This window comes from Pocillopora damicornis, chromosome 3 (genome assembly GCF_964200805.1).
Source record: "Pocillopora damicornis chromosome 3, jaPocDami1.2, whole genome shotgun sequence".
NCBI lineage: Eukaryota > Metazoa > Cnidaria > Anthozoa > Scleractinia > Pocilloporidae > Pocillopora > Pocillopora damicornis.
The window spans coordinates 31,486,741-31,514,148 of NC_142672.1; the positions used below are offsets into that span (position 1 = coordinate 31,486,741).

Sequence of the window (27,408 nt, forward strand, 5' to 3'; positions counted from 1 at the left end):
TTCCCCAAAAAAAGAAAGAAAAAAAATCAAGCGAGGATTTGAAGAAGAGGTACTTGGCATTTGGCTGACCGGGCCTAGCTCGTGCCATTGAGAGACTCAGTACTAGCCCCAATCCCACTGGGTAAAAATTCCCTCGGGATATCTCTAATCGACGTTGGCGTTCGATCGGTTAGGTTCGAAGTTATTGACGTAGGTGTTTCATCGCCTTCATACTTGTCATCACCGTAAATTTACGTTCATTTGCTTGTTACACGGATACACTCTCACACCAGATAAATGATAAGATAGATATGAAAGTGAAGATTTCGTTTACTGCCTGATGTGAGCCCTAATTTCCTTAAGGTTGCGTTAGTTCGGGTCAAACATGGCGTCGACAACAGAGGAACAGACGGGAAATTTTAGTCTACCAAGCGCTTTCGGTGGAGCACATCCTGGTAAATCAGTGTTAAAAGAAGCTGTTGATGCTGTCTTGAATTCTTTTGCTAAGCACACGCATGGTTATGGTAGAGGTAAGTTTACAGTTTGTTATATCATTCCCAACGCCACGAACGAACCGAATGGTTCGTATGACAAGGTTTTCGAACAGAAATCAGCTCATTTAACGTTCGTATCTTTGTTTGCACTCCTACTCAGTGCAACCATGACGTTTAAATTTTCCACATGATGGTAAGCTAGGTGTCAGTGTTACGCTGTTTATGTTTACAGTTCGGTATGGGCTCTCGACGCGATTGTGTCATAAAAATAAAGGGGTAAGTTTCTAAAGAAACTGTGGTGCTGCGTCGGTGGGAGAGTATAGCAGGTAATTTAGTGTTAACAACTGGGTTGAAAACGTAAATTAGCCACCGTAAAGGGTAAAAAAGCTGACGTTTCGAGCGTTAGCCCTTCGATCCATCGCTCTGACGAAGGGCTAACGCTCGAAACGTCAGCTTTTTTACCCTTTACGGTGGCTAATTTACGTTTTCAACCCAGTTGTTAACACTAAATTACCTGTGTCATAAAAAGCCTTTAGGCTTTCGAATTGTTTCCCGTGTAGCTTTTGTTTCTTTTATTCCGCGTTTACAATTTTTCATCCTTGTTCCATAAATGAAGAAGTGAGTCAAAAATCATAAACATCTTATTCGCCAAGACTTCCTTAATATATTTAACATTATTTTCAAATTTATTATTCGATATGATAGAATGTTGCAAGCATTTCATAATACTGTCAATCGATTGTGCACGAATATTTAATTTGAGCGACTCCAATAAAGCGCCAATTTAGGAGTCATTAAACGTCGAAGGCTCCGACATCATCAATTATATTTTGAAGACGTGCCCAATTTTCATGTAAAGATCATGGTGATTTCGCACACGATAAGCGGACGTGTTATCTGTTCAAACTTAATTGCTACGAGTCGTCGTCTTCGCAATCTAAAATTATGGACTGAAGGGTTGTTGTAATTATGGATTTTAAGCCTCGAGTTGACTATGATATTTACGTTTGTTTTCCCATTAAAATTGAACATGAATATATAATTTTAAGTTTGTAAGCTTCATTGCAACCTGTTTCTTTGGAAGTCATGTGTAAAATGCTCTGATTAAGAGTTCATGTTTACGCTTTATTACAGTGCCAGCAAGCTTGTTCATTAATTTACACTACATATATCATCTAAATTGCTTGTCAGATAGCTGATATGATTATGGCATGCCAATCTACATGTCACCAATATATAAATTAGGGTCAGAGGTTAATTTTTAACACAAGTATAGGACAACAACGTTTTAGAAAATTAATCTGTTGAGTAATCTAAATTTTGTGGCTGAGTTACCATGGTGGCAAAACATTCTAGAGTTGATCCATCACGATTTTGTACATTTGCAGCAAATTAAAAATTAATGGAAACAAACTGAAAGCAGTTCTTAGATTTTTTAGCAGATTTTATTATCGCCATTCTGTGACCCAGTTAAATGTCTTAAGAAGAAAAGATGTCATTTTTTCAGAGTAATAAAAAATTTGTTTAACTAAGATAAAAGTCCTTATATAAACTGCCTGTTGAGGCAAATGCACCCCAATGCAATGAAATGAATAAAAAGGTTGTGAGGTTTGTTGGAGGTGGTTAAGATTAAAATGCTGTGGCTTAAAAATGATGGACTCACAGATTAAGGTTAAATTTCTTATAAATAAACAATCCATGATTTAGTTTCTGTCATTGAAGGAAACTTTTGTTTCCTAATCACCTTAAATTGTCACTGAGTTTTCCTAACTCCATCAGAAAACACTTAATGGGTGTGAAACTTAGCTACTGAAGTTAGAGTTACCATTTGGGAGTACAGATTTCTGTTTTCACACAATTATCCTTTTCACTCTGTTATTAAAATACTTACTCTCCATATATTTCTTAAGGCACTGACAAGTATGATTTATCAAGTATGATTTTGATTTTTAAATTATCACCACTAATCAGCGCTACCACCAGTGCCTTTGTTTGGAAGCTTGGCATATTAACTCCGCCCACGCTCCTTTAAATCATGATGATGGCGGTTTGCTTCCTGACGCCTATTTACACCTCATCAGAAAAAAGGCCGCTAATTAGTGATTATATTAAAGAACCTCTTGTTGCAGCGTTTAGATCACCCCTGATGAAGGCACTAGACAAGAGTGTCAAAATGTTGGGTCTATGAATTGTAACTTCTTCTGTTACATTCATTAAATCTGCAAACCAGAGTAGCATCAAACAATGTCTGATTGTCCACCTGGTTGCCATGTGAACTTTAATATAAAGTATGATTTCTTTCACAATCAAGTGGCCTTAAGTTGGTGATCATTTCCTTCACTCTTGTGACCTTAATGTGTGATTCAGGAGTGACATTGTAAGGAGAAACTAGATGCTGGTCGCTCATACAGATTAATGGGCTATGGTCGCTGCTTTTCAAATAATAATTGCATTAAAGCTTGGTACACATGTAGAGCAATATCATCTCTTGTCCATTTACCTAGTAACAATGTTTACAAACAAACACTTATGTATATTAATGCATGCATGTCTTTTACTCAAGTGTTCATTGTTTTTCAGTTAATGTTATAGAAGCATTACAAGAATTTTGGCAAATGAAGGAAACACGAGGTGCATCTCTCAAAGGTGGCTCTACAGTTCTGTATGAGCCAGAGCCTTCTGAGAAGCCACCATACGTTTGTTATGTTAGTCTTCCTGGTGGCAGCTGTTTTGGGAGTTTTCAACCGTGCCCAACAAAAGCCGAGGCTCGAAGAAGTGCTGCAAAGATTGCCCTAATGAACTCTGTGTTTAACGAGCATCCTTCCAGGTAATACAGTCAAAAGTACCTCATTTACTAATTAACAATTTATTTACCACAAACCTCATGATCTCCCTCTAGTTGATGATAAATTTACTCTTACAAACCACAAGCATTTCATGTTAAACTTATAATAGAAATTGTAATTCTTCAAAGTCACATAGTTGTCACTATAGCAATCTGGTTTTCCTGTGATATTAAAGACTAGTCTCTCTGTCTCCTGACTGGCATGCAGGGACAGATTTTCATGTCAAAGTTGACTGAAAGTCTGATAGAAATTATTGCTCCAAGGCAGATTTGAATTTTTTGAAATGAAAATTGGTTGCATTTTTAGAAAGTAAGACTATTGCTTTAGTTGTTTAATTTTAATTATAACAAAAAGGAATTTTAAATGATCCAAGCTAGGAAACAAAATTAATACAGGGTCTTGGCCCAAGAGATGCTAGTCTTTGTTAATGTAGTAGTAGATATTTTGCCATCTAGATGTGGACATACGGCCAGGATTTATTGTACAAAAGTGGTCACCAGTCTGTATGACTCAACTGTAGTAGCAGTCTGGTATAATTTCAGAACTACATGTAAAGGAACTTTTGATTCTTACCTCCATAAAATTTAAAGGCTAAACTGACCAATAATTTACAATTCACAGAAATTGAAAAAATATCCACCACTTTCACTGACTGTGGTGAATAATTGTTATAAGCAAACAAGTATATGATACAGATACTGACCAACAAATTAGGTTTTTTTCTCTCTCTCAATATTCCAAGATTAGAAGGCTCAGAAATTATACTCTTGATTCACAATTTTGCCTCTTTGGCTGCTCAGAATTCTTGCTCTTCACTTGTTGGGAAAACACTTGTCGATCAAGAAAATTAGGAGAATTAATCCATTGGATTATTACTTTTTTCTTCAACAGAAAAATCACTGATGACTTTGTTGAGTCTGCAGTCAAAGAAGCTGAGTCCACAGAAACGCAAATTGCTTTGAAGAGAAGAACAATTAATCTAGGGGCAGACAGCTCTAAAGATCCTAATACTGGTGTGGGAGCATTCCGATTTATGCTGGAATCAAACAAGGGAAAAACTATGTTGGAATTCCAAGATCTTATGACAATATTTCAATTACTTCACTGGAATGGCAGTTTGAAGGCAATGAGGGATAGGAACTGCTCTCGACAGGAAGTGTTAGAGCATTATGCAGAAAGAACTATTGATGATGAGATGAGAAGTCAGATGGCATTGGACTGGATATCTCGGGAACAAGAACAACAAGGAGTGATCAAGAGAGAACTTGACAAGGCCCTAAAGGAGTTGGAACAGTGCCGTTTGAGTGGACGTGAACTGAGGTTTCCTAAAGAAAAACGTGACATTTTAATGCTTGCTCGGAGTCAAATAGGAAAAGTTTAAATATGAAGTAAAATTTTGATAATACTGAAAATACAACTGAATGTAATGATGAACAGAGGTTTTGAATTTGTTTGTCTCCAGGGAGGGGTCTCCCACAATTGAAGGAATTTCTGAAGGATAATTGTATTATGTGTTTAGTAATATATAATTATGGAGTGTGATTGGTTCCAACATAGCTTGTGTTGCTGTATCATTAAAATTTAATGCGCTATACCTTTAAATACATGCATACTTAATTTTCACACTGATCTTTGTAAGTTTCACTTGAATCTGAAAATGAGAATTTGTGTGATTATCAGTCAATAGCTTCTTTACTTGATGTGATTACTTCCATTTTTCTCATACCATGACATTCGTTTCTGTGATGGTATTATAAGGTGAAATAGGATGCTACACAGTCTTATGGGTCCATGACTAAAATTTCCAAAGCTTAAGGTGGCAAAGTATCATGATGGTGATCAATACACATTTCATTCCAGGCAAGAGTTTAAAAATGAGGGAAGTAAATTGACTCATTATGGTTAGCCTAAATGGGAAAAATGACTTCCAGCTCTCTTATGTGTGGACATTTTTCCTATTTAAAACTATGTGAGTGTATATTTAAATCTAATTTCTGACTTTTACTGATAGTTTTGTGCCTTTGAGTTTCCATAGGTGGTGAAAAAGCAGGGTGTTAAGTCTCTATTGTAAATCAATTGCGTTATGATAGCATGGAAAGGAGTTTCCATCATGGCTTTTGTGTATGCACAAAAGAGACTAATAAATGGCGCTGTTGGTGGAAATATGTACAAAAATATTTCAATTGGGTTTAGTGATATGCCTCAGTGGAAATAATAAGTTATGATGGATGAAACCAGGAGTGAAATTGATATCATTGATACACTGAAATTTAAAAATAAAACTATTACTGACTATTTATTACACAAAATGATGCAATAATGGTACATGTCTATGAACATTGTTCAGTTTTATTGAATAAGTTCATTCATAGGCAGAAGGATGGGAAGTAAAATGTGTCATCTAAAACAAGTACATTAAGTTTTACTTATTAATATCTCAATTGCAGTATAAGATCATCATAAATGTTTTTCTTGTCTCATAAACTTTCACTAGTTTTATTAGCTGGTTTATATTTGTAAACCATGTTGACCCTTTACACTTAAAATCTGCATGCATATTCTCTAAACTGTTCTGTATAATTTCATAAGGAGCTGACAGGAGAATTTGTTTAACAATCAAGAGCTTCTTTAGTTATTGAACATTTCTTTATTGTCATGACCTTAATGTTTGATCTAAGAGTGACACTGTGAGGAGATATTAGATGTGGAGTCACTCTTAGGGGTTAAAGCCTTAACACCCTAAAATCAGTGTGCAAATTCTCCACACTGTTCTCTCTACATTACCTAGGGAGAACTGTGTCACAATCAAGACCTTTATATGTTGATCGTATCCTTTATTCTGGTGGCCTGATTTAATATATGATTCAAAATTACATGCCGATCACTCATGGAGGTTAAAGGGTAAACAGAATTTTGTTTGAAGGTGGAAAACATCCAAGGCGTTCATGAGATAGTACTGATTTCTTTTCTTGGCTCCCAGTGTCAAGTCTACATGTTATTTTCTACCATAACTTGGGGTCATGTATTAAGAGTAGGAAGTGCCAAACTTTTGTTTAATGACATTACTTTTTAGTTTCTCTTCAATCAATTTGTATAGTAGACTTCACGTTATAGTTTCATTATTCACTAAATAAAATCATTATCCATTGTCCAGAAGGTTGCTACAGTTATTGTACTTTAATTAATTGTAACGAGGAACAATGAATTGGTCAGGATATTAGAGATATGACCAAAGTACCAAAGGGAAGACAGTGAAATCCTATTGCAGCACAGGGGCTAATCAAATACCACAATTGATCACCAAAAATGTCACAGCTTTAACTGTTGTCCCTATGATTTCCTTTCTGACCACTCACACTACAACAGTACCCTTTGAGATCTATTTAACCCTCTTACAGGAGAGTTTGATCTTTAACTTTGATAGCAGCCTGCAGAGCAAGCAATATTTTGGTGGGTGAGTGCTCAATATTATCTTGGTGGAAAATTATAGCTGCCATCTATGATTTTTACAGCAGTGGAAGAGTGGGGAGAGAAAGAAATCTGTACCAATGGGGGTTTGCCTTGATCAAAAGAGAGAGGGGAGGGGTTAGAGCAATGAATTTTTTCCCCCTTCCCCACTCCTCTCCCCACTGTTGACTCTAACTTCAGACCAAACATGAGTAAAAGGTTGCCAGCTTCTTAATCTTAACTTGCCCTAATGAGACACCTGCTCTGTAGGCTACATTGATGGCAATACCACTTTCTGGGACAGAGCATCATAGCTGATCTAGGGTGGAGTCCACCCTCTCTTCCCAAAGGCTCATTTTGAGTTAAATTGATTTCTTCACCCAGTCAAAATGGAGTGGAATCCTATGTCATATCAGTTGCTTTAACTCTGCACGTATGTATCTGAGAAGCTAAACTACCACACAGTACATTTGATTACAAGTAGTTATGATATTCACTTTGAAAGATAGCTAACACTCGGAAGGCAAGTGTTATAACCTCTTTACTGTGGCTAATTTACATCATCGACTCAAGTGATAGCACCAAATTATCTTGTAACACCCCCCACTGATGCAGCACCACAGTTTCTTTAGAAACTCAGCCCCTTAATGAAATGTAAAAAGTCACAAACAAGATGTCTTCAAATGAAATCTACTGGATGGTGTGAAACAAGTTAACTCAAGCTAATCCTTAAGGTGACACAGGAATTTATCAAATGGATCTAACATGTGGTTTTTAGGGCACTGTAGTGTGATTAACACTGCTCAGATGGATGACATCTCGTGGTCTCTGCTCTTGTACTTCAACATCTATTGGGGCACATGCTAAGTTAATCCTGTTCTTGAATTTGCTGTCGTACAAGGTCTGCATAAAGTCCATCTCTGGCCATTAATTCTTGATGTGTTCCCACCTATTATAAAAGTGATTTGAAGTGATGTTCAACCTCCTACCATAGCAAAGCCACAAAATTACAAAGTTCATGCCTGTTAGAGCATCCAAAAATAGTAACAGTTGAGAGAAATCCATCTTAAATTATGAAAGGGTCCAAAACTTATCTGTTTCTTGCATATTCCTTTTTTTTTTTTAAACAGATGTTCCAACTGACTGGAACAGTTTGAATTTGAAGTAAGCTGTTAGCACTTAATTGTATTCTTTGAAACCCAAGTTATCCTTAGTTCCAAGGAAATATTTTAGTTTCAATGAGAACAACAGCACTACAGTTACCGTAACAGCTACAAATTACAACAACAAACTTTATCAGAACCATAACAACACACTTTTAAATTATTTGGAAATTTTTTTACAAAATGTATGTGGGGAAATGAACAGATTCAAAAAACTTTAACCAGCTGAGGGAAACACCTGATGTGGGGGAAGTACAAGAAAGTGACACAAACTGCTGTAATTATTAATTAAGGACATTGATATGTTTGCAATAAAATTATAACTTACCTCGCGAATGTTACCATGGGAAAGAACCACAATCATATCTGTTTTAATTATAGAAAAAAGTTAATGAAGTTGCAGCAACAGAGTTGGGTAAGCAATAAATTACTTATATGAATGAAACTATCTTTAGTTAATAATCCTACTAACCCAGAGTTAGTTCATTCACATCAATCAAATACTAATGACAGAAAACTAAACTTAAACTTTGCAAAGGCTAGTGCTTGCAGAGAATATTTTGGCTATGATCCCACCATTCAAGATCAGCCCTACACCAGAGATCATCACTAATTGAAAATACAAATAAAAATAAATAAATAAATAAAAGAAGAACTAATTTGACAGCCCGAAGGGCCTTCAAAAATTGTGTCATAAGGATAACAAATCTTTTTCAATTTTCGTGTAGTATAACCCTCTCAATGATTTCAGGAGAATCATATGACAAAACAAAGCTCAAAGGACAACTTCATATTAACTTACCAGCATTCTGTATGGTACTGAGCCTATGAGCAATAACTATCACAGTGCGTCCTAAGTGCAGGAATTGAAGGACAAGTATCATTAAAAGTACAATGCTTTTTTCTCCTCCATATTAATCAACTTGAAGAATTCTCTTAGGCTCTACAGCAACTCAAAATAATATTAGTAAGCTGGGAGGTCCTTATTGTGAAAAACTTTGACAAAGCTACAAGAAATGTCAAGTCTATGGTCACAGTTATTCATCATGGAGAATGACCCTTAACTGGTAGAAAAGTAATATCAATTTTCTCAACTTTCTCTTTAAAATCACTCAGGATAAAATACCTTTTCCATACACACCCACTGAGACTAATGGATGCAGTAAACATAAAGAGTGTCTTGAAGTGTTAACCCATGAAATATGCAACTCATAAAGAGGCTGTCATGTGTACATTATTGTACAGGTCAACCTTATAATCAGTTATATTCATTTGACTAATACTTTAGCTATGAATTGAAGTAAATTTAAAACCTTTAGTAACTTTGTCCAAAGCTTCTTGTACAACACGTTCAGATTCTGCATCTAAGGCACTGGATGTAAATGAAAGATGACACTCAACACACTTCTTGGCCCAAAACATTTGTAAAATCAGATAAATTGAATGAATCAATAATGCAGATTCCCCAATATCAAAAAAGTGGAACTTTCACCTAACTTCATGAATGCTAACTCCTTTAGGGAACACCATCAACATGGATAATCTCTGTCGTTTTATGAATTTTTGTGAACATAATAAACATCATGATTTGATCTGAATTAATAAAAAGCAAAAGAAATGAGTCTATATGGCATACTGAAAATACCTTGTTGCTTCATCTAGGATGAGAATGGCTGGGTTCTTTAGAAGTGCCCTGGCAATTGCAATCCTAGCAAAAAACAAACAAACAAAATAATTTTTAAAAAAAGTTTTACCCAACTATCACTCATTTGGCAGCTTCTTCTCAAAAACCGCAAAAAGCTGACTGATACTTTCTGCTTTATATTCATCAAAGTTTTAAATACTACACACCTTTGTTTCTGTCCTCCTGACACAGTAACACCTCTCTCTCCAAGGACAGTTTGGTATCCCTGTGGAATAAAGTGAGATTTGTGCAAAGTTGCGACACATAGCACTAGAATCTTGAAGCTTGAGTACAATATAATAAAAAAACTCCTTTTGCTATATCTATTTAATATGAAAACTAGGCTTAATTGTTAAAAACGACAGATAATGCTATTAAAAACTACCCAAAGAACTTACTCACTAGTTTTACTTGAGCATGCTACACAATCCTCTGTGTAGTGATTCATGCTGTGAATAACATTAAGCACTCTTTGGACAACCCCAGCCTGATCCCTAACATCATTTCAAATGTTGCCTTATGGGCTACTGATTTCATTTTGCAGGGATACTCAGATGGCAGGATACCAAAGATTAATGCCAAGACTTAGGAAAAGTTGACCCTGTGACAACTACAATGTGACATCTGTGGAAACATTGTGAAGAAAAGTTGGGTTTAACTTTTTTAAAGTGTAAATGTTGACCACTGAGATAAAAGAAGAGAAATATCTGCCGCTTTTGATAGAAACTGACTTTGAGGTTATAAACTTAAGCATTTGATGCCAACTGCATCAGTCAGATCACCCAGATTCAAATTTTAGTTGCTAATAAATTTTTTGCTACCACAAGCTAGAAACTTTTTTTATATCACATGACAAGAAACAGCAGAAATAAATCAATCTGCTGAACAATGACAACCACAAAAGTTGAGCCATTCCAAAGAATGACTGGTATCAAAAGAATACAGTGCAATCAGTTACCTCAGGAAAATCTCTAATGAAGCCATCAGCATTTGCTTGCTGAGCTGCTGCTAAAACCTTCATATTATGGGAAAAAATCAAAGGAAATAATGTAACAAAAAATTGATGAATTCATCAGACAATGATCATGACACAAGGTGTTGTCTGTTATATATACCTCATCATCTGTTGCTTCTGGGTGGCCATAACGTATGTTCTCTAAAACTGAAGTGGCAAACAGCACAGGCTCCTGGATGTAAAGAACAAAACACATAAAAATGATAGCAGAAGGCTGGCTGGAAATGATATTTTGAAAAAATGTTTAACATTTTAATGTTTTCAAAAGACTATTTCTTAAATATTTTTATTCATGCTTAATTTGTTATCATGAGGTGAAATGTCACATTTTTTATTCCTACATGAATGATTTTAAGAGAGAGTTCTAACTGACTTTAACAGTACTTAATTTAAAGCTATGCCCAAAGAAATCAATATGAGTGAACAGAATTTGGATTACAACTGTGTATTAACAATAACTAGAACTTATGCTCATGCTGTTTCACACCTGTCTACTCTCTGGTTGTAACAGCAACCTTGTTTAATTCAAAATATGTTTGCAAGGTAATTTGGTTCTTAATAAAGTGCACCTGCTTTTATTCACAGTCTAAATACCTGGTGAATAAATCCAATCACATGTCCCCTCAGCCATGTGGGATCCAAGGAAGTTATGTCATGACCATCAAGAAAAATGCTTCCACTCTTCAGATCATAAAAACGCTCCAACAGGGCTGCTACAGTTGACTTGCCAGCTCCACTACTTCCACACAAAGCAACCATCTTACCAGCTGGCACTGACAGGGAAAAGTCTTTAAGAACAGTTTGCATGGGTCGTGTAGGATACACAAAAGTAACATCCTTAAAGCTAACTTCTCCACATATGTTCTCAAGGGGGACTTGTTTACCACCTGTAACTGGTATGGTGGGTTCGATTGCTAGGTACTCAAACACCCTTGCTCCTGAGCTCATGCCACGCACAATTTGGCCAAACAGGAGAGATATGTGACCTAAAGACCTGACATTGTAAAAGAAGAAAATTAACACCTAATTAGGTAATTATACAAACCCACAACACAGAAGGTTGTCAGTCAGGTGATTCAAAGGTTTATCCTGGTCTAAATTTTTTCTGACCAGTTCAATTTTCATGTTCCTTTCTTTTTTTCATTATGAAATTAGAATCTAAATTGAAAAAATTACAACAACTGAAAAAGTTGGAACTGTTACAATAGCTGAGCATACAGCCCAAAAATCAGACTTAAGAGGGTCTGAGTTCTGAAAAAAGCTCATTGGGTTTTGTCTTGATCTTAAAGTTGTTGCTCTTTTGCAGCCAAAATCTCTCGTTATTTTATTAAATTTCCCACACAATGAAAATTTAAAACTTATTAACTGTTTTTTTTAGTTATAAAAAAGTGCTAGGACCTGAAGAAAGGTGTGTGAGCCATACTGTCCAATAAAGTACCTTTGTATAGTCTGTGTAGCCACCAAGAAGCTCATCAAGTCTCCAGGTTCCATTTCTTTGGCAGCAAGAAGTGATCCACCATAATACAACACTACCAGTGCCAAGCCGTTAATGGCTAGATTTGACAAACCTTGGAACAACCCAACTCCAACACCTAACATCTCATTCAGTGCCTTGGATTTAGACACTTCATCTTGATACAAGCTGCAAGTCAATTTCAGTTGTAAGGTAAAATGATCCAGCCAATGCTAATGAAATTATTATATTCATTACCATAGGAATAATTACAATGTTTCTTAGTATACTCTAATATTTAATCCTTGACAAATTTTTTGCCCATTTTATATTTTTCTTTACAAACACTGTCAAATTAAAAAAAACTTAAGAATAAAACTCAATTTACAAAACAAAATTAAAACAAAAAACCTCATAACCCTTAAAATCCCAAGATCTGATTGTTGAATCTCCCTTTTAGCTGCTACACAATTTCTTGTAAATAAGTTATGAGAATTTGGTGTTAGATCAAGACAACAACTTCAACCTGATAGGTCTGAGTATTCTCATCACCTGTTTACTGGACATTGTAAGGATATTAGGGAGACGTTACATGTCAATCACTTCTGGGAGGGTTAATTCACTTGAAAGTAATGTAGATAATCTCATTATCGTATTGCAACTCAATCGCCATATATTTGCCATAAGATACTTCATCATTTCACTCTGAACCTTCCAGAAAGTAGGAAAGTCAGAAAGTTGATAGACAAAGATGCATGATTCTATTTAGAAAAGATGCATTAAAAAAAAAATGTATTCAAAAAATGGTCTATGAGGGCAACAGTGACTTTGTTATGATCTTACTTAGTTTCTTTATCTTCCATAGCAAATGCCCTCACAGTTCGCACATTTCCAAGAGCCTCATCAGCAACTGCAGTTGCCTTAGCAGCCTGTTCTTGAGCAGCCTTGGAGAGCCTCCTTAATAGGGAGCCAAACAAAGTACCACCAATAATGACAACTGGTAAGATGACCATCATTACACCTGTCAGTTTGGGTGAAATCATATAAAGTGATGCCACACAGCCGACAGTCTGAGTTGTACTGCGCAGACCTTGGGAAATAATCTGCTTAAATGCACTCTTGAAATCTTGAATGTCACTGGTCAACCTTCAAGGAAAATTTTCCACCATATAAGATAAAAAAAAGGTTCTAAGTGAGCCACCTACATTTTCAATTCAAGAAATAATTAGCATTCAGTTTGGGGGAGCAGAGAAATGTTTAGGCACAAAGCAGATGACATCTTGATGTCTTCTGTGATCTATTACTGTACAGCATGGAATCCTTTTATGTATCATAGAAAGGCAAAATGTTGGTAATGGTGGCATCATCTAAGCATCTGTCATCTTACAGATTATAAGAATCAATCAAAATGCATGCATGCCATGCAGCTTACCCTGAACAATCCTTTAACCTAAATTTTGCAGTGAACAAAAAATAATATATGAACTTATCTAAAGTTAATTCATACTGTTAGAGGATTGGACCACTGTAATGATATTACGGAAAATGGTAGCTGGGAGTCCTTGGTTTTTCAGAGTGAATGTTATGTTCATGGTATGGTTTGTATGTCTATATATCACCTTGCAGCACACAGTATCTCACAATATAATACTTGTATTTTTTTTTTCCATATACCCTATGTATGTATGTGCTATAAATTAATGATATTCCATGAAAATGAAATAAAGCTGTTTTGGCCAAGCAACCCTTAGAAGAGGAAACATACCTGTTGACTAGCTCTCCTGTTTTATGATCATCAAAGAAAGCAATGTCTTGTCGTATCAATGATGCAAATAAAGCATTGCGCATTCGCTCTGCAAGCCTCTCACCCAAACAAGAAAGAAATGAGATATAAGCAAATGTAAGGACTGACTGAGCCCCATAAAGTGATATCAATTTCATTGCAGGTTCTCTTAATACTTGAAATATGTCTGTGTTTAGATTGCCACTTGTTAAACTAGAGACAGCATTTACAAGGTTCCCAAGCAACATCGGTAATTCAATGTTCAACATGGCAACTGCAAAAGCACTCAAGCTTGCTAATAGTAAAAGCCAAATATCAGGCCACAGGAATTTCCAGAATTCTCTGAAATCAAATTTTGGCTGTGATCTCTTCCCATCTTTGTCTTTGCCCTGCGAAAGCTGTGATGATGACTTGTGACTCAACTTCGGCCCACAGGAGGCACTAGAAATCTTTGATCTGACAACTAAAGTTCCAACAGCTAAGAGTCCAGTATACTTGAGAAGATACCAGGGATGGGCATAAGAATTTGATCTCTGTTCTAATAATTTCCAGACATGCAAAGTTCTCCATCTGAATGCCTCTGCAGTATATTTTGAAGCACTTTTTGTGATGATTTTTGAGATTTGATGTTCCCTAAGAACTGTTAGTCTGTTACTCCTATAAATAGAAGAGAATTACATTGCTCAAAAAATGAAAAAACTGTCGCAATGGTATGGGAAGTTTGAAAGGAAAAATTTAAACCAGCCAGAACCTCCCAGATGACTGAACAACAAGTATGTGCAAATAAAGCTAAGGTCTGGAAAATGATGGACTTATAAAATTTTGAGTGAAATTTGAAGGCAAGCCCTGGAATTGTTTTTATTATTGTGAGTTTACTTTCACTTGTAATATTAGCTTTTTAAATTATTGTAAGTTTACTCTTAATTGTAATTTTATCTTTTTAGCCTTTTCATTTTGTTTTTTAATCTTGTCATGTGCATTTGAACATTTTATGGAAATAGTGCATTATAAATGACCTATTATTATTATTATTATTATTATTATTATTATTAACACCATTTCAGACCACCAGTGAAGGCACTCTTACTAGAGTATGTCAAGTATACATGTTTTCTCTCGATGCTGATTGTGCCGACAGAAAGGCCCTCTTAGGGGTTATCAGATACATAATACTTGGGTATACAGGATATTTATGGAAAAAATTAACGGATTGGGAATATTTAAAATAGAGATTCAGTGATATTGGACTGGAGTTATTGGACCTACAATACACATGAATTAACAGAATATGGGATATTTAGAACAAAAATTAAAAGGATACAGCAAACTCAGAACCTCCCAGAATTAGAGCATTGTTTGTTGCATGCAGAAGGTAATCAATACTGCAACCATGAATTGCTTGCATTTGCACACAGACAAAAATGACTTGCTCAAGATCTTGTTAAGTTCTATTGTACTCTGAAGACTGGGCTATTTAGTGGGGGGAAGGGTGAATGTTCGGGGAGAATCTTCTATCTCTCTCCCCTATGACAAAATTAAAAAATGAGACGGATATTAAGAGGGTGTGTTATAGTTATTATCTCAAAATGTAAATGAAATGATCACTGTATGCAACACAAAAGTACACATTTTAGATTATAATGATAAACCAAACGCAAAAGCTGAAAGCAAGCAGGAATCGTTCGCAGCTAGCCCAATACAACGATGGGTAAGCTTCAAGAACTACACTGAACCTTGAATACAAAAAAAGTGTTCTTTCAGCTTTTGCAGCGGTTGATACCTGTACGCGATGAAATTCCTTGGAGTTAAACAGACTAAATAACTTCTCAAAGAAGAACAACCAAGTTTCTGAGCCAGGAGAGGGTACATTTCGTCTACACCTGAACTTGCTAGTAACAGACGCCTTTAGCCTAGCTTGTCCGCCATCTTGCTTTCTAATCAAGAACTCGACCCAGGCTCTCAAGCAATAGGAGTGAACGCTTTGTAGATTTGGGCGCGCAAGCAGGGTAGGGTAGGGAGCTGAAAAGTGACGGGGGAGGACAGACACATGGAGAGGTTGTCACATAAAAGAACTAGCAACGATAAAAACAAACGGACAACGACAAAAAATGCAAACAATAGTCAAATAGGAAAAAAAATACAACAAAGAAACCGACAAGAAGCTTCAAAGAAACGGAATAATACAATCGAAGGGCTAACGCTCGAAACGTCAGCTTTTTTACCCTTTACGCTGACTAATTTACGTTTTCAACTCAGTTGTTGACACTAAATTACCTGCTATACTCTCCCACCGACGCAGCACCATAGTTTCTTTACCTCCTTAATACATAAATAAAGATTGATCACGTTATTTTTTTCTCTTTTGCCCCATACAGAGTATTTCTTTTGCGCAGGTACTTGACTCAAGGCTGAGATAACAAACAGTCCACAATTTTTTATTCCAACTTAAGTCAAGGTTTTGCTTGTCTTTTCTTACGAAATGTAACGTTAATCGATAGAAATACTTCTTGGCAATACTGATTAATCAAACAAACACACAAATGGCTTAACCAAAAATTTCTCGTCTTTCTGCATTCCCTCACGTTATTCTATGGGAGAGACGTCCATGCATCCAGTACTGCATTGTTTGTCGGGGCACCTTGAATATCATTGGGAGAATAATTGAGGAAAGAATCGGATATATTTTTTATCTTTGATTCTAGCGGTTTTCACGATTCGGACATTTAGACAACAGAGTTTTAAAGATCAGTAGCCAAAAGTAAGCAGTTGACCTGGTATGAAACTTCCTGATCCCTTTTATCTTCGAATCTCGTGACTTTTCGATTGAAATTTACGATGCCGTGAGCCCAGGAGTAACAGACGAGCGCGTAGTCTAAATCACTTTGTCTGGGTGATCAGCAGGCCACTTGGTCAATTAATTGAGATTTGTTTACTGCATAGTTTCGAAGCTAATTTTTTTATTAAGTATTGTAAATGACAAATGATATCAAAGCTAGTTGGGCATAACAGTTGTTAGTAAAAATTCGAATTGGACTCAAATCGGCCATGTATCCATTATTGATGTACATATAAGTCGAATATTCATGTGCGTGATAGTAACTTGATCTTTTGCATGACTAACTAAAAGTAGTTATTGCACATATCTTTAATTTGATTATGGAAGATTTATGGCCTGGTTCTTTAATTCGTTAATTTTTTTTATTGCGGTCAAGTGTTTCGATTCAATACAATTTTTTTGGGGCCCGAATGCGAAAAACAAACTTACAATGGTTTAAAGCCGATTTGCATCGAAAATTACTCGATATTTAAATGCTTAGTATTCATAAGTCATATTAGACTACTTACTGAATACCTCAGATACTTTCCATCCGTAAGTATTTTCGAATATTATCTACGCCATTTAGCAGAACTGAAAAAAAACTGTTAAATTGTGTGAGAAAGGTTAATATCTGTCAGGTCAATACATTTTTTGATATAAACGCCTCACACGATTAACGCATGGAAATCCATACGGAATAACAAAAACAATTGTCTTACCTGAATCCTACAACAGTTTATTAAACGGGATAAACAATATTGTTTCAAGTTTCCCGAGAAAGTCTAAAGCTAAAATGTTTGAAAGTGTGAAAAAATAATTTAGCCTGACGCAGAAAGATTTTCAAGAGGGTTAAGATATGTGCACGAGGAAGACTGATCAGGAGATTGCTCCTTTCATAACAAACGAAGATGTACGTATAGATAAACACTCAAAAAATCTATGCCCACAGAGTAATGGCCATTGCCTGCACACCTTACGTTTTGCTAAAATTGCAAAATCCTGGAAAATAAATGTTGTTCCCATGTAAACAACGATTGGAACTGCTCTTTACATGCTGTCATCTTCAAAATTGTGCTTTTGTATCAACAAGACTTTCTATGATGACTGTAACGTCATGAAAATGTTTTTTTTTCATAGGCTTGTGTTTATGACGAACTCTTTCCCTTTATTTGCTTCGGTACGAAAAGCACTAAACAATTAACAGATTAAATTCAAACTGCGAAATAAATCATTTAATCATCCTGAGAGACTCATGACTGAAAACTATCCCTCGTCTGTTTTAGATTACATAATACATATTATTACCATCGGTCCATTCAAACCTCATTTGCTACTTCAGAAGTACATTTCGGCATTTGATTATATTTAATCATTGAAGTCATCTCTGACGGCACCACGAAGTTGAACTTATCAATAGATGCTGTCAGTTTTAATCAAGTGACTTGAAGAGATAAACAAAAATTCATTTTCATTAGGGGCAATTTCGACATAATAACAGCACTGACGCACGAAAATCTCTTACCAAGTTCCAAAATAGAGCTGGACAGGTTCGCACGCTAATAAATCTATTTTAAGAATCCCCGACAATGTTTAGGAGAATAAAAAGGCTGTCAAAACTGTTAGTCTATATTGGTCGTATTTCAAGCAATACGAATTTATATCACTGCCATCATAGTAGACAACTGAGTGCAACTTACGACGGAACACTTTTAAGTCCAAGCATGTAAAAACGGATGGTTGTTTCGCTAGGTACTTCTGGATTTTAAAGCGTGAATCATCACAATTTACTCCGAGGCAGGATTGCATGCAGGAATGCAATTGAAATAAGAGCGTTTTGTCTGTATCAATTACTTTCTGGATTTTTACAACGGATTCTCTCCTCTGTTTTTTTAATCTATGGTCATACTCTCAAAGTTTTTCTGTTAAAAACCCTTAGCTTTGATCAAATGAAATATGAGTGCTCAGTTCCCTAACAGTTTCCTTTGTAGTGTTTTCAGAAATATTAGCGGTGAGAATAAATGTACAGTCAAAATAGCGTGCAAAACTTTATTGAGATTAATTTTTAGGTGACGTCATAAAGCCTTACACGCGATTTATCATGCATGACATGAATTGAAATGTCTTCCAAAAGGAAGCTTATATCGATTATTCGCTTGGAAATGCTTTGCATGTTCTTAGGCATGACCGGAAACCCCAAATGTTTGCCTAAGATAGAGTATTAAGAAGTTATCTATGCTATGAATGAATTATTCAGGAACCGGGAACTTGAAGACACGTAAGCTACGTCCGCTTATTTCCCGCCATCTGGCAATAAACGACGCGGCAACAGGGAATGCCGTGATTTTCCCGCCAAATTTTGACGCCATATTTACCATTCAATTACTCTATATCTGGATGGTGTAAGCATTTCTGAATAATGACACAGCTAAGAAAGTTGAAGAGAGAAAAATTCTCTGTTTTACAGAATAAATTTATTCCAAACATAACTGGATAACTTTGTCTGAATATTTGTCCCGCCCGTCGAAGTGACTGATTCTCGTCAAAACAATGACACTTAGAAGCGTTTTATGCGATATAAAACGCTAAATAACTTTCAAGAATACTCGGGGTCAAAGAATTGACAAATATAATAAAAACAACCAAGCTTATCCTTTAATATCTCTAAAATTTTGACGACGCTAGCCTACAAGGTTACATCAAAGCTTAACGCCGTCAACATGCATTAGCAGATCACGGAACACAGTTTGTTCAAACGAGACGGGTCAAGCTCGTTGTTTATAAACACCGCGGAACGTGTTAACTGTCGGCAATTAAGTGCGTGGTCTTACCAAATCGCCCGGTTCAATTAATACTTTGTCCTTCAGGACGTTTTAGAGAGACCTGCTCAACTGGGCGGTGCTGTCCTCTTGCAAGTATTAATAATAGCGAATGATACAATCAATTTCCTTGATAAAGGGGCAAGTGTGCGCTGGGCCAATATAAGTCCATTATTTAAACAGCACGTTGGCCGTGATAATTTAATTTCACAACGAAAGTACAAGCAACAAGATGAATCTTTTGATGGGAACTGTCGTGTTTTGCCTTGATATTGTGATCACATTGGCAGGCCGAACATGTGAGCCCATCAAGATTCCAATTTGCCAGAAACACTTGCCGTACAACATGACAATGTTTCCTAATGCGCTTGAACATCTCACGCAACAATACAGTAGGCAAAGGATTGAGCTATACAGTGACATCGTCGCTATCAACTGTTCGGCTGATGCAGGATTTTTCCTCTGTGCCTATCACCTACCCATCTGTGCACCAGAGTTTAAATCCAGGCCAATTCGTCCGTGCAGATCAGTTTGCAAAAAGGTCATGAAAGAGTGTATGCCTACCATCCGAAAATACAACCGGGAGTGGCCCCCCGACGTCGTTTGTAAGGACCTGCCATCCTATGAAAGCGACGTTTGCATCAAGCCTGAGTCCTTTGTTAAATCTGGTAAGTAAAATCAAGGCTGTATTATTTGCTTCTTAATTAAATCGTTCGTCTTAAAAATTCATCAGGATTATTCACTGTTCATTTGCACTAAGAGGTCCACTAAGCGTTTGATCTCGCAAAACGACAAATATACTCCTTTGTCGCCAGCCCTTCGGATTTAAGGGCTTGAAAGGAATGATCATGCAGTTAACGTTAAGAGTCTCAAATTCTTTAAATGTTTATCTAGTGTACAAAGTTACGAAATATGGCGTTGCTTTATTCAAAAATGTTCTTATAAACGGCGACTCACTCTACAGGTCATGGGTTACTTTTTTTTCATGCGCTTCTCTGAAACCGATCTTTAGGCTACTTTTACGCCACGTAAACTGACCCTATATGAGGTTGGTTAAATGAAATTTCAAACATTTGATTGACTGTCAACTTTTGTTGTTTCTGACTGGGTTGGCGGATTTTTCAAAGCTTTAATTAAACTAGATTAACCAAGCCTTGTAACTTTCAATTATCATTCGTCCGTTTCTTTTAATATCCAGCCTGTGAGTTGCTTCTATCCATGAATTAAGATAACTGGGTTTTAATTTGTAAATTCGATTCAAATAAAATATGACCAAATTAAAAAACTCATAAAATTTAGGAATCGTACAGGCATAGAATCCTATGTCAACACAGCTGACTTTCCTATTAATTCACAGGAAATTACACTTTTCTTGGTGATAAATATTCAAACTACCAAACAAATTTGTGGTCACGTTCCTTTAATTTGCTGTGACTCCAACTTCACGAATACGAAAGAATGCATGCAGTCTCTTAATCCGAGTGTGATTTATTTGTAGGTAAAGACTTGTCAACCATTCATATCTGTCCATTGATTTTTCTCCGAAGTTTTGGAGTGCATCATTTGACTATGCCTCTCGAGCTCGCGTATGGCTTTCGTAGTTGAAATATTTCTCTATCTTTCTACTTGAATTGTAAACATTTGTGAACATCGTCGATAACAACCAAAAAATTGTCTCTAACGATGGAAAGGTCAAAATTATGTTGTGTTCTTGAATACCAAAACCGTGTCATAAAAAGTTCTAAAAATATTTTCAGTTTCTATTAATAAATTTTTACTTTTGCAGTGATATCAGACTGCTGCATTTAGGTTCAGCAATGTAGTTATTAAGCCAGCAGAGTTTACGAACATATGACTTCTTTTTCAAAAGCCCACAGGAATTGCGTGATGCCTTTAAATCATATCATATTCATTATATCCTTGACATAGCAGCTCTTCAGAAGCTCTCCCTCCTAGAGTTCATAGGGCAGACAGGAAATGATTGAAATCCATTTAAAAAATCTAACACGAAGTTAAGAAACGTGTGAAAGTTTGCTTGCCGATCCCAATATCTGGTAAAGAGTACAATGCGGACAAATAGTCTAGTCTCCTATTCCTTTAAAAACTTAAGACACTACTATCGAAATCGGAACCAAAGAAGGAAGTTGCAAAGGAATCACAATGTACTAAATGAACATGTACTACATTTTTAGAACTACTTTTTCCTTTGTTTAGTTTTTTATTAGAGTTAAGCCTAAATATATTCCAAGTTTTTTGCGGGTGCGAGAGGTATTCAAGAGGCCTATCAAGTCTTTCCGCAGGTCCAGTCCAAAACTAATTTACTGAATACTGAAGGATTATTTCGGACACAGCGCGCGAATTCCATACCGTAGGGTTTTATTTTATTCGAACCCTGCCTTTATGGCAAGACCAACTTAAAACTAAATCATGTTACTGTCTGTTTTGAAGTATTTTCTTTGTCTTCTTTCCGTTCAGGAGATTATGTACTGTTAAGTTTTACTTGTAGAGAGAAAGCCTCGTTATGAGTGCCGTTTTCTTTCGATTTGCCGCCAATTCTTTTCGTCCATCAATCTCACTCCAGAATTTTTCTTTTACTTTGGTGTAACATTGAAAAGATATTACCTCGGCTCTAGAAAATGAAGCCCCTTTTAGAGTAAATTGCCGTAAACCGATTATTACAGTTATTAAAACTTGCCTACAACATTCCTAAAATTTTTGCGATAATTTAATTTGCTTAATAGACTGCACTTATTGGGATGCCTTTTAAAGGAAAACTGTTTAAACGCCGGCCACAGAACATGAAAGAAAACCGAAGTTTATTTTTGGTGAGAAGCCCTCGATAACTTGCTTTATTCTCAACATAGTTAAAGTAAACAACAACAGGCAGTGCATTGGTCTTCATGCGTATTTCTTTTTTACTTCGTCACGCGATTTCGACAGAAAACGCGGTGTTGATTATTGCTTAAGAAAATATGTAAAATATCGACAGCCACTTGGCTAGAAACACGTTGATTATGCTGATAGGAGCTTTGAAGTTTACGCAAACGCGAAAGGTTCGCCTGAAAGTATTGAGATACACCAAGTCAACCGTATAGTGGAGAGTGCCTCAACCACAGATTGCGTGTAAAAGATTAGTCAGAGGCTGATCCACAATATTATTTCATTCATATGTTATAAGAGCATTATTACCTAAGTAATATTATTGTCATATTTTAGGGGTTACTGCGAACGATCTTGAACAAAATCGAGTATTTCGAAATAGATCTGTTTGAAATTTAGATGAGACACCTCGTTGCTAAAACGTAGCTGCGGAATTAGTTACAAAAAAAAGTATAATAGCATGCCTCAGGTAAGTGGTATCAATGCTAGAGCTGTAATTGAAGTTGAAATACTCAAGTGGTATTTGGTTTTCTCGACCAATCAAAATATCGTATAAGGAATATATGTATATCAGCTTAGCTCTCAGGTATTGATTAAGAGATAAGTTAATGCTGTGCTAACCCAAAGTGACCAATAACTGATTTCTAAGGGTAGCCATCTTAAGTACCCTGAATTGATTTGTGAAATTGAAGAAAAGATCAAAGATGAGTTGCAGCACACTGTATCAGTGTGTTGATATCATCATAAACCTTAATATGGTATGAAACTATCAGAATCTAATTTTGAAAAAAGACAATTGCAACAACAACAACAACAACAAACAACGCAAAACAAACCGATAGGCACGTAAGCGATGAGATGTTGTACAAGATGACACCTTCACAGTGCTGCGTCGTTCAACGAAAGATTGAAGATGAAATCAACCCGTCCCACCCGTCCCTTCGCTTCCTCTGCAGCCGTGAAATCCTATTTTTCGCCATTGGCGACGGTTTCCTCTCCCCGTTACCTCAGTTCCCGATCGCTGTCGTACACGCCCGCCGTTGTCGTATTTGAGGTCCCATTGTGGACGCGAAGGGAAAAGGGTTGCGTAACTGACTTTCCAGAGAAAGACCATGAAGTAGACTTAACATGAAATCATTCGTTTCGGTAACTTCTCTCTCACTTGAATGAATTTTGAGTCGACATCTCTCAAAAACCGTCTCCGATTTATGACCGTAATGGTCATACGGCGCGACGACGGCGAGACATGGACAATGGCGGCAGTACTTTCCGAAAGGCTTAGGAGAACGATGTTTTAAATAATTGACAAAGTGAGAAAACCTCGAAACATTTGAAATGACTTGATCAGCAATAAAACTCTGTAAACTATGACGCTTCGCTGTTTCTCTTCGGGCCATACATCTTTTGAAATAGAGTCAATTGCTTTTGTTTTTTTCTTTTGAATCTTGTTGTCTTAAATACAAACTTATCTTTTGATTATCTTCACCGTTTGTCTTGCAGTGTCATCCTGCAGATGCATCAAGCCTCGTGTAAACTACCAGCGGTATAAAAGGAATTCTTACCATTTCAGTAAGTTGTTTTGGTTTGCATTCCTAAGCTGTTGAATTATTTGGCCCGCATGTACGGCACACGTCTTTGAAACAGTCATTGAAGTATCTAGCGAAAACAATTCAGGGTTTTACGCACAGAATGATACTTGTTATCACACAGATGAGACCGCACCCACTTTTTCATGATATTTCTACTAAAGTGCTACGTTGGAGGCCTCGGTTCAGAATCCGGCTTTATTCGTCCTCACGATCATCGATGTGCATGCATTTTTTTTTTAACAAAAAGGTTGCAAGGTCAAGTTTAAACGCACGTAAAGAAACTGTGTGAAAGCGTTAACACATATATTACATGCTTTTTAAATGCTTTACACAGGTCCTTTAAAATGTTTATATAAAATAAATGTGGAAACCATATTAACTCTTTACGCCCTAAGATCAATATGCGTATTCTCCATACTGTTCTCGGTACATTTTTCAAGGTAGTGACATGAAGAATTTGTCCAACAATCAAGAGTATCTTTAGTTGGTGATCATGTCTTTTATTGTCGTAACCTTTATGTGTGATTCAGGGGTGATATTGTTGGGAAAAACTAGATGATAGTCACTCTTAGGTGTTAAAGGGTTAAAAAAAGAATGAGCCTACATTTACCATCACAGGGGTGTCGGGGTACACGTAGACGTGCGTCTAGTTATCATTAATGAAGATTATTATCATAATCATCATGCATGATATTTATTATTACGATTATGATTATTAATTTTTTTTTTCACAGACATATCCTATAAGCATTCAAATAGGCATACAATTCTATCGCTCTTGTATAGGATTCTCTGATTTACTAATTAATGCCAGTAAGAACAAACGGTTTACTTGCACCGAGTTCTACGAGTGGATAATTGTTTGGGTAATAAGTCGATAAAGCAATCACCAAGAACTTTGGATCCACATCAGTGTAGCGTTTTAATAACGATTTAATGAGGTTAACCGTTAGCCGTAAAATGGCCCAATTAACAAATTAACAAATTTTAACCGCTAGCTGTAGAAAAAAAATAACCGTAAAAAAATTTCTGGTGACAAAGATGTAATGCTACAAACTATTGGCCGTAAATTGGCCAAAAGTTTAACCTTTACCAGTAAAGGCCATTACCCCATTAAGACCCCCTTTTGTTTTAATAACAAGTCTTTTTTGTTTCCTAGTATGAAAAATTTACGACACAGCATCTAACTGCTACTTTAATTTATGTGCATTCCGTCCACAGTTTTAAAAGTATTCATCACCTCAACTACAGAGAAGGACAATGGCGGAGTAATAGAGGGAAAAATTGAGAGGATCCTACAAAAAAGCTCTATTCACTTGAGGAAGGGAGACTCTATTTACCTGCACAGGAATACCACGTGCAACTGTCCACAGGTTCCCAAGGTAGACGCCTCTTTCTTAGTGGCCGGTCACGTGGTTGCTGAACAGCACAAACTCTACTTGTTTCGTGATACGGGTTTGATCGTCCCTTGGGAGAGAGCCTGGGTGGAAAAATTCAGAAAGTGGGAAAGACGTCTAGCAGTGAAAAGTTCTGGACGAAAAAAAAACAGGAGAAACAAAAAGTTGAAAAGAAAAGGTAAGCAGTTTGAGTAAATTCCAATGAATAAAGGGGGTAAGTTTCTAAAGAAAATGTGGTGCAGTTTCGCTGGAAAAGTATAACAGGGTAATTTAGTGTTATCAGCTGAGTTGATATCGTAAATTGGCCACAGGAAAGAGTTTCAAAGCAAGCGCTTCTTCATTCGCTCCGAAAAAGGGCCATAAAACGTCAGCTTTGAAACTTTGTGAGCATCTGCATATGTAACACGCGCAACATAAGTAAATAAATTATTATTACTATTATAACTCTTAACGGTGGCAAATTTACGTTATTAACTGAATTGCTAATACTAAATTACCCTCTTAAAGTGGTTGATGGCTTCATTGCTAATTCTTGAAGGCAATTTCCCAAAACTTCTTTCAATTGAGGGGAGGTTTATGATGATCTTTTGCTATTTTCTCGAATTACCAATCTAACCTTAAAAAAACGGCAATAGTGAAAAGGTGGCAATGTTTACTCTCAAAATTCTGATAAGTGAAAAAGTGGCCACTGCCACTTTCGACATTATAAGTCGAAAACTAACTTTATTTATTTCTTTTATTCTTTTTTCAAACAGCATTTTCATCCCCAAATCAGGGTCATTAATGGAAGATGAGTTTGATACAAAGTAAACATCTTGAAGTTCGTAGAATTAGACAGGATTACATGAGTCCTTCTTTTTCCATAGAATAATGTCGAGCTCACTGGATTAATCTCAGGGTATGAAGACTGCTAGCGAGAAGTTGCAACGGTTCTTAGCGAAGTTTTCGTCCTACGGACGAAAAATCAGTGCTAAGAGATGACGACAACATTGTAAAACGAAACAAATTCAGCACTGAGAGAGGAAAATGATTTTATCGACACAATCAGCAACAAGAAACTTCTAGAATAATACGTAGCACAGATTAATTTTCTAATCGTGTATGGAATACAACACCAGTCGAAATTATCTTCTTGTTTTTAGAGGATCACAGATAGGTAGTTGATTTAAATATTCAATCCTGTTTTTTTTGTACGTTTTTAATAAGAAACAAGGATGTTAAGCTCTGACCCTGCCATAAATGATGATAATCTGGTTAGTTATATCCTCTCCTTAGAACGATTTCATGTGTTTAATATATGAGCGACTTGTGTGTAATTACTTAACAATCTTGTAAAGATTTAACGGTGTTTTGGGAAAAAAATATAATCTTTGATCGGTATCTCAATTTTTTTTTTGTATTCACTTCTGTCAATAGTTTTAAGCATGTAAAAACTGGCTTTTGAGGTTTAAATTGAAAAGAAGACAACCAGGGAAATAATTAGTGTAACGGTAGATCCATTCATCTGTTTTTTCATGAAGACTTTATAAATACTCAAGACGGTGGACGGTTTCAAAATAATCACAGAAGTGGTGGGCAAATCCACGCACGCCCAACCGTGACACTACCCCATAAAGTTCTCTCATGATTCAATTATATTAAGCGAACGGCAATTTTATAATCTTGGCTCAGCTCTACAAGAGATATCATGTAATGGGTCCTAAAGCATTTCCGAGATAATAAAACTGTAAATATATTTTGTCTGAGGTCACTGGAGAGTCATAAGTGGAACAGAGACAGTGAGGCTCTCCACAGTTATGATATTACCACTGTAATAAAAACTTATCCATGTTAGCATTGAGGTTGACGTCATTGATATTGTTTAATGCGTCCGCTGTTCACACCGACTATTTTCGCAATACATGCTGAACGATGTTGGTGCCGTTCAATAAGTACCTTCATGTTTTAAATAAACACAGTACCTTGTTTTAATTTTTAATACATTATTTTTCGATACCTAACATAATAGTCCAGCAAAGGAAATACCACAGGGTCTTGTGAAGAA

The 27,408-nt window shown here is 36.2% G+C and overlaps 3 protein-coding genes across 5 annotated transcripts; 2 read left to right on the forward strand and 1 right to left on the reverse strand.

Moving 5' to 3' along the window:
- The first annotated feature begins 146 nt into the window (after positions 1–146).
- Positions 147–6,472, forward strand: LOC113666015 (LIX1-like protein). The gene is made up of 3 exons (XM_027181760.2): positions 147–509; positions 3,054–3,300; positions 4,211–6,472. Exons 1-3 carry the CDS (start codon positions 365–367, stop codon positions 4,698–4,700), a joined length of 882 nt encoding a protein of 293 aa, XP_027037561.1. The 5' UTR covers positions 147–364; the 3' UTR covers positions 4,701–6,472.
- Positions 6,367–18,484, reverse strand: LOC113666014 (mitochondrial potassium channel ATP-binding subunit). 2 transcript variants are annotated; one of them, XM_089199829.1, is made up of 13 exons: positions 18,380–18,484; positions 13,847–14,521; positions 12,925–13,227; positions 12,067–12,270; positions 11,223–11,622; positions 10,729–10,800; positions 10,572–10,628; positions 9,781–9,839; positions 9,575–9,637; positions 9,243–9,301; positions 8,732–8,782; positions 8,258–8,295; positions 6,367–7,715 (listed from the first exon to the last, which is right to left on the reverse strand). In XM_089199829.1, exons 1-13 carry the CDS (start codon positions 18,403–18,405, stop codon positions 7,635–7,637), a joined length of 2,088 nt encoding a protein of 695 aa, XP_089055955.1. In that variant the 5' UTR covers positions 18,406–18,484; the 3' UTR covers positions 6,367–7,634. The 2 variants fall into 2 exon arrangements, with proteins under 2 accessions (XP_089055955.1, XP_027037559.2); XM_027181758.2 differs by lacking the exon at positions 18,380–18,484 and adding an exon at positions 15,645–15,861.
- Positions 18,485–19,406: 922 nt separating this feature from the next.
- Positions 19,407–27,197, forward strand: LOC113666012 (secreted frizzled-related protein 3). 2 transcript variants are annotated; one of them, XM_027181756.2, is made up of 4 exons: positions 19,407–20,166; positions 23,879–23,947; positions 25,189–25,542; positions 26,120–27,197. In XM_027181756.2, exons 1-4 carry the CDS (start codon positions 19,731–19,733, stop codon positions 26,146–26,148), a joined length of 888 nt encoding a protein of 295 aa, XP_027037557.2. In that variant the 5' UTR covers positions 19,407–19,730; the 3' UTR covers positions 26,149–27,197. The 2 variants fall into 2 exon arrangements, with proteins under 2 accessions (XP_027037557.2, XP_089055961.1); XM_089199835.1 differs by having other exon boundaries at positions 26,231–27,197.
- The last annotated feature ends 211 nt before the right edge of the window (positions 27,198–27,408 follow it).

Excerpts from the sequence above, each read along its gene's own strand:
- LOC113666015 (XM_027181760.2), top strand. The coding sequence starts at position 365 with ATGGCGTCGACAACAGAGGAACAGACGGGAAATTTTAGTCTACCAAGC. Across the intron at positions 510-3,053 it reads CACGCATGGTTATGGTAGAG|TTAATGTTATAGAAGCATTA; the intron begins GTAAGTTTACAG and ends ATTGTTTTTCAG. Across the intron at positions 3,301-4,210 it reads TTTAACGAGCATCCTTCCAG|AAAAATCACTGATGACTTTG; the intron begins GTAATACAGTCA and ends TTTCTTCAACAG.
- LOC113666014 (XM_027181758.2), bottom strand. The coding sequence starts at position 15,733 with ATGTACCCTCTCCTGGCTCAGAAACTTGGTTGTTCTTCTTTGAGAAGT. Across the intron at positions 11,623-12,066 it reads GCTACACAGACTATACAAAG|GTCTTTAGGTCACATATCTC; the intron begins GTACTTTATTGG and ends TTACAATGTCAG. Across the intron at positions 9,302-9,574 it reads ATCCTAGATGAAGCAACAAG|TGCCTTAGATGCAGAATCTG; the intron begins GTATTTTCAGTA and ends ATTTACATCCAG.
- LOC113666012 (XM_027181756.2), top strand. The coding sequence starts at position 19,731 with ATGAATCTTTTGATGGGAACTGTCGTGTTTTGCCTTGATATTGTGATC. Across the intron at positions 20,167-23,878 it reads TGAGTCCTTTGTTAAATCTG|TGTCATCCTGCAGATGCATC; the intron begins GTAAGTAAAATC and ends TTTGTCTTGCAG. Across the intron at positions 23,948-25,188 it reads AAGGAATTCTTACCATTTCA|TTTTAAAAGTATTCATCACC; the intron begins GTAAGTTGTTTT and ends TTCCGTCCACAG.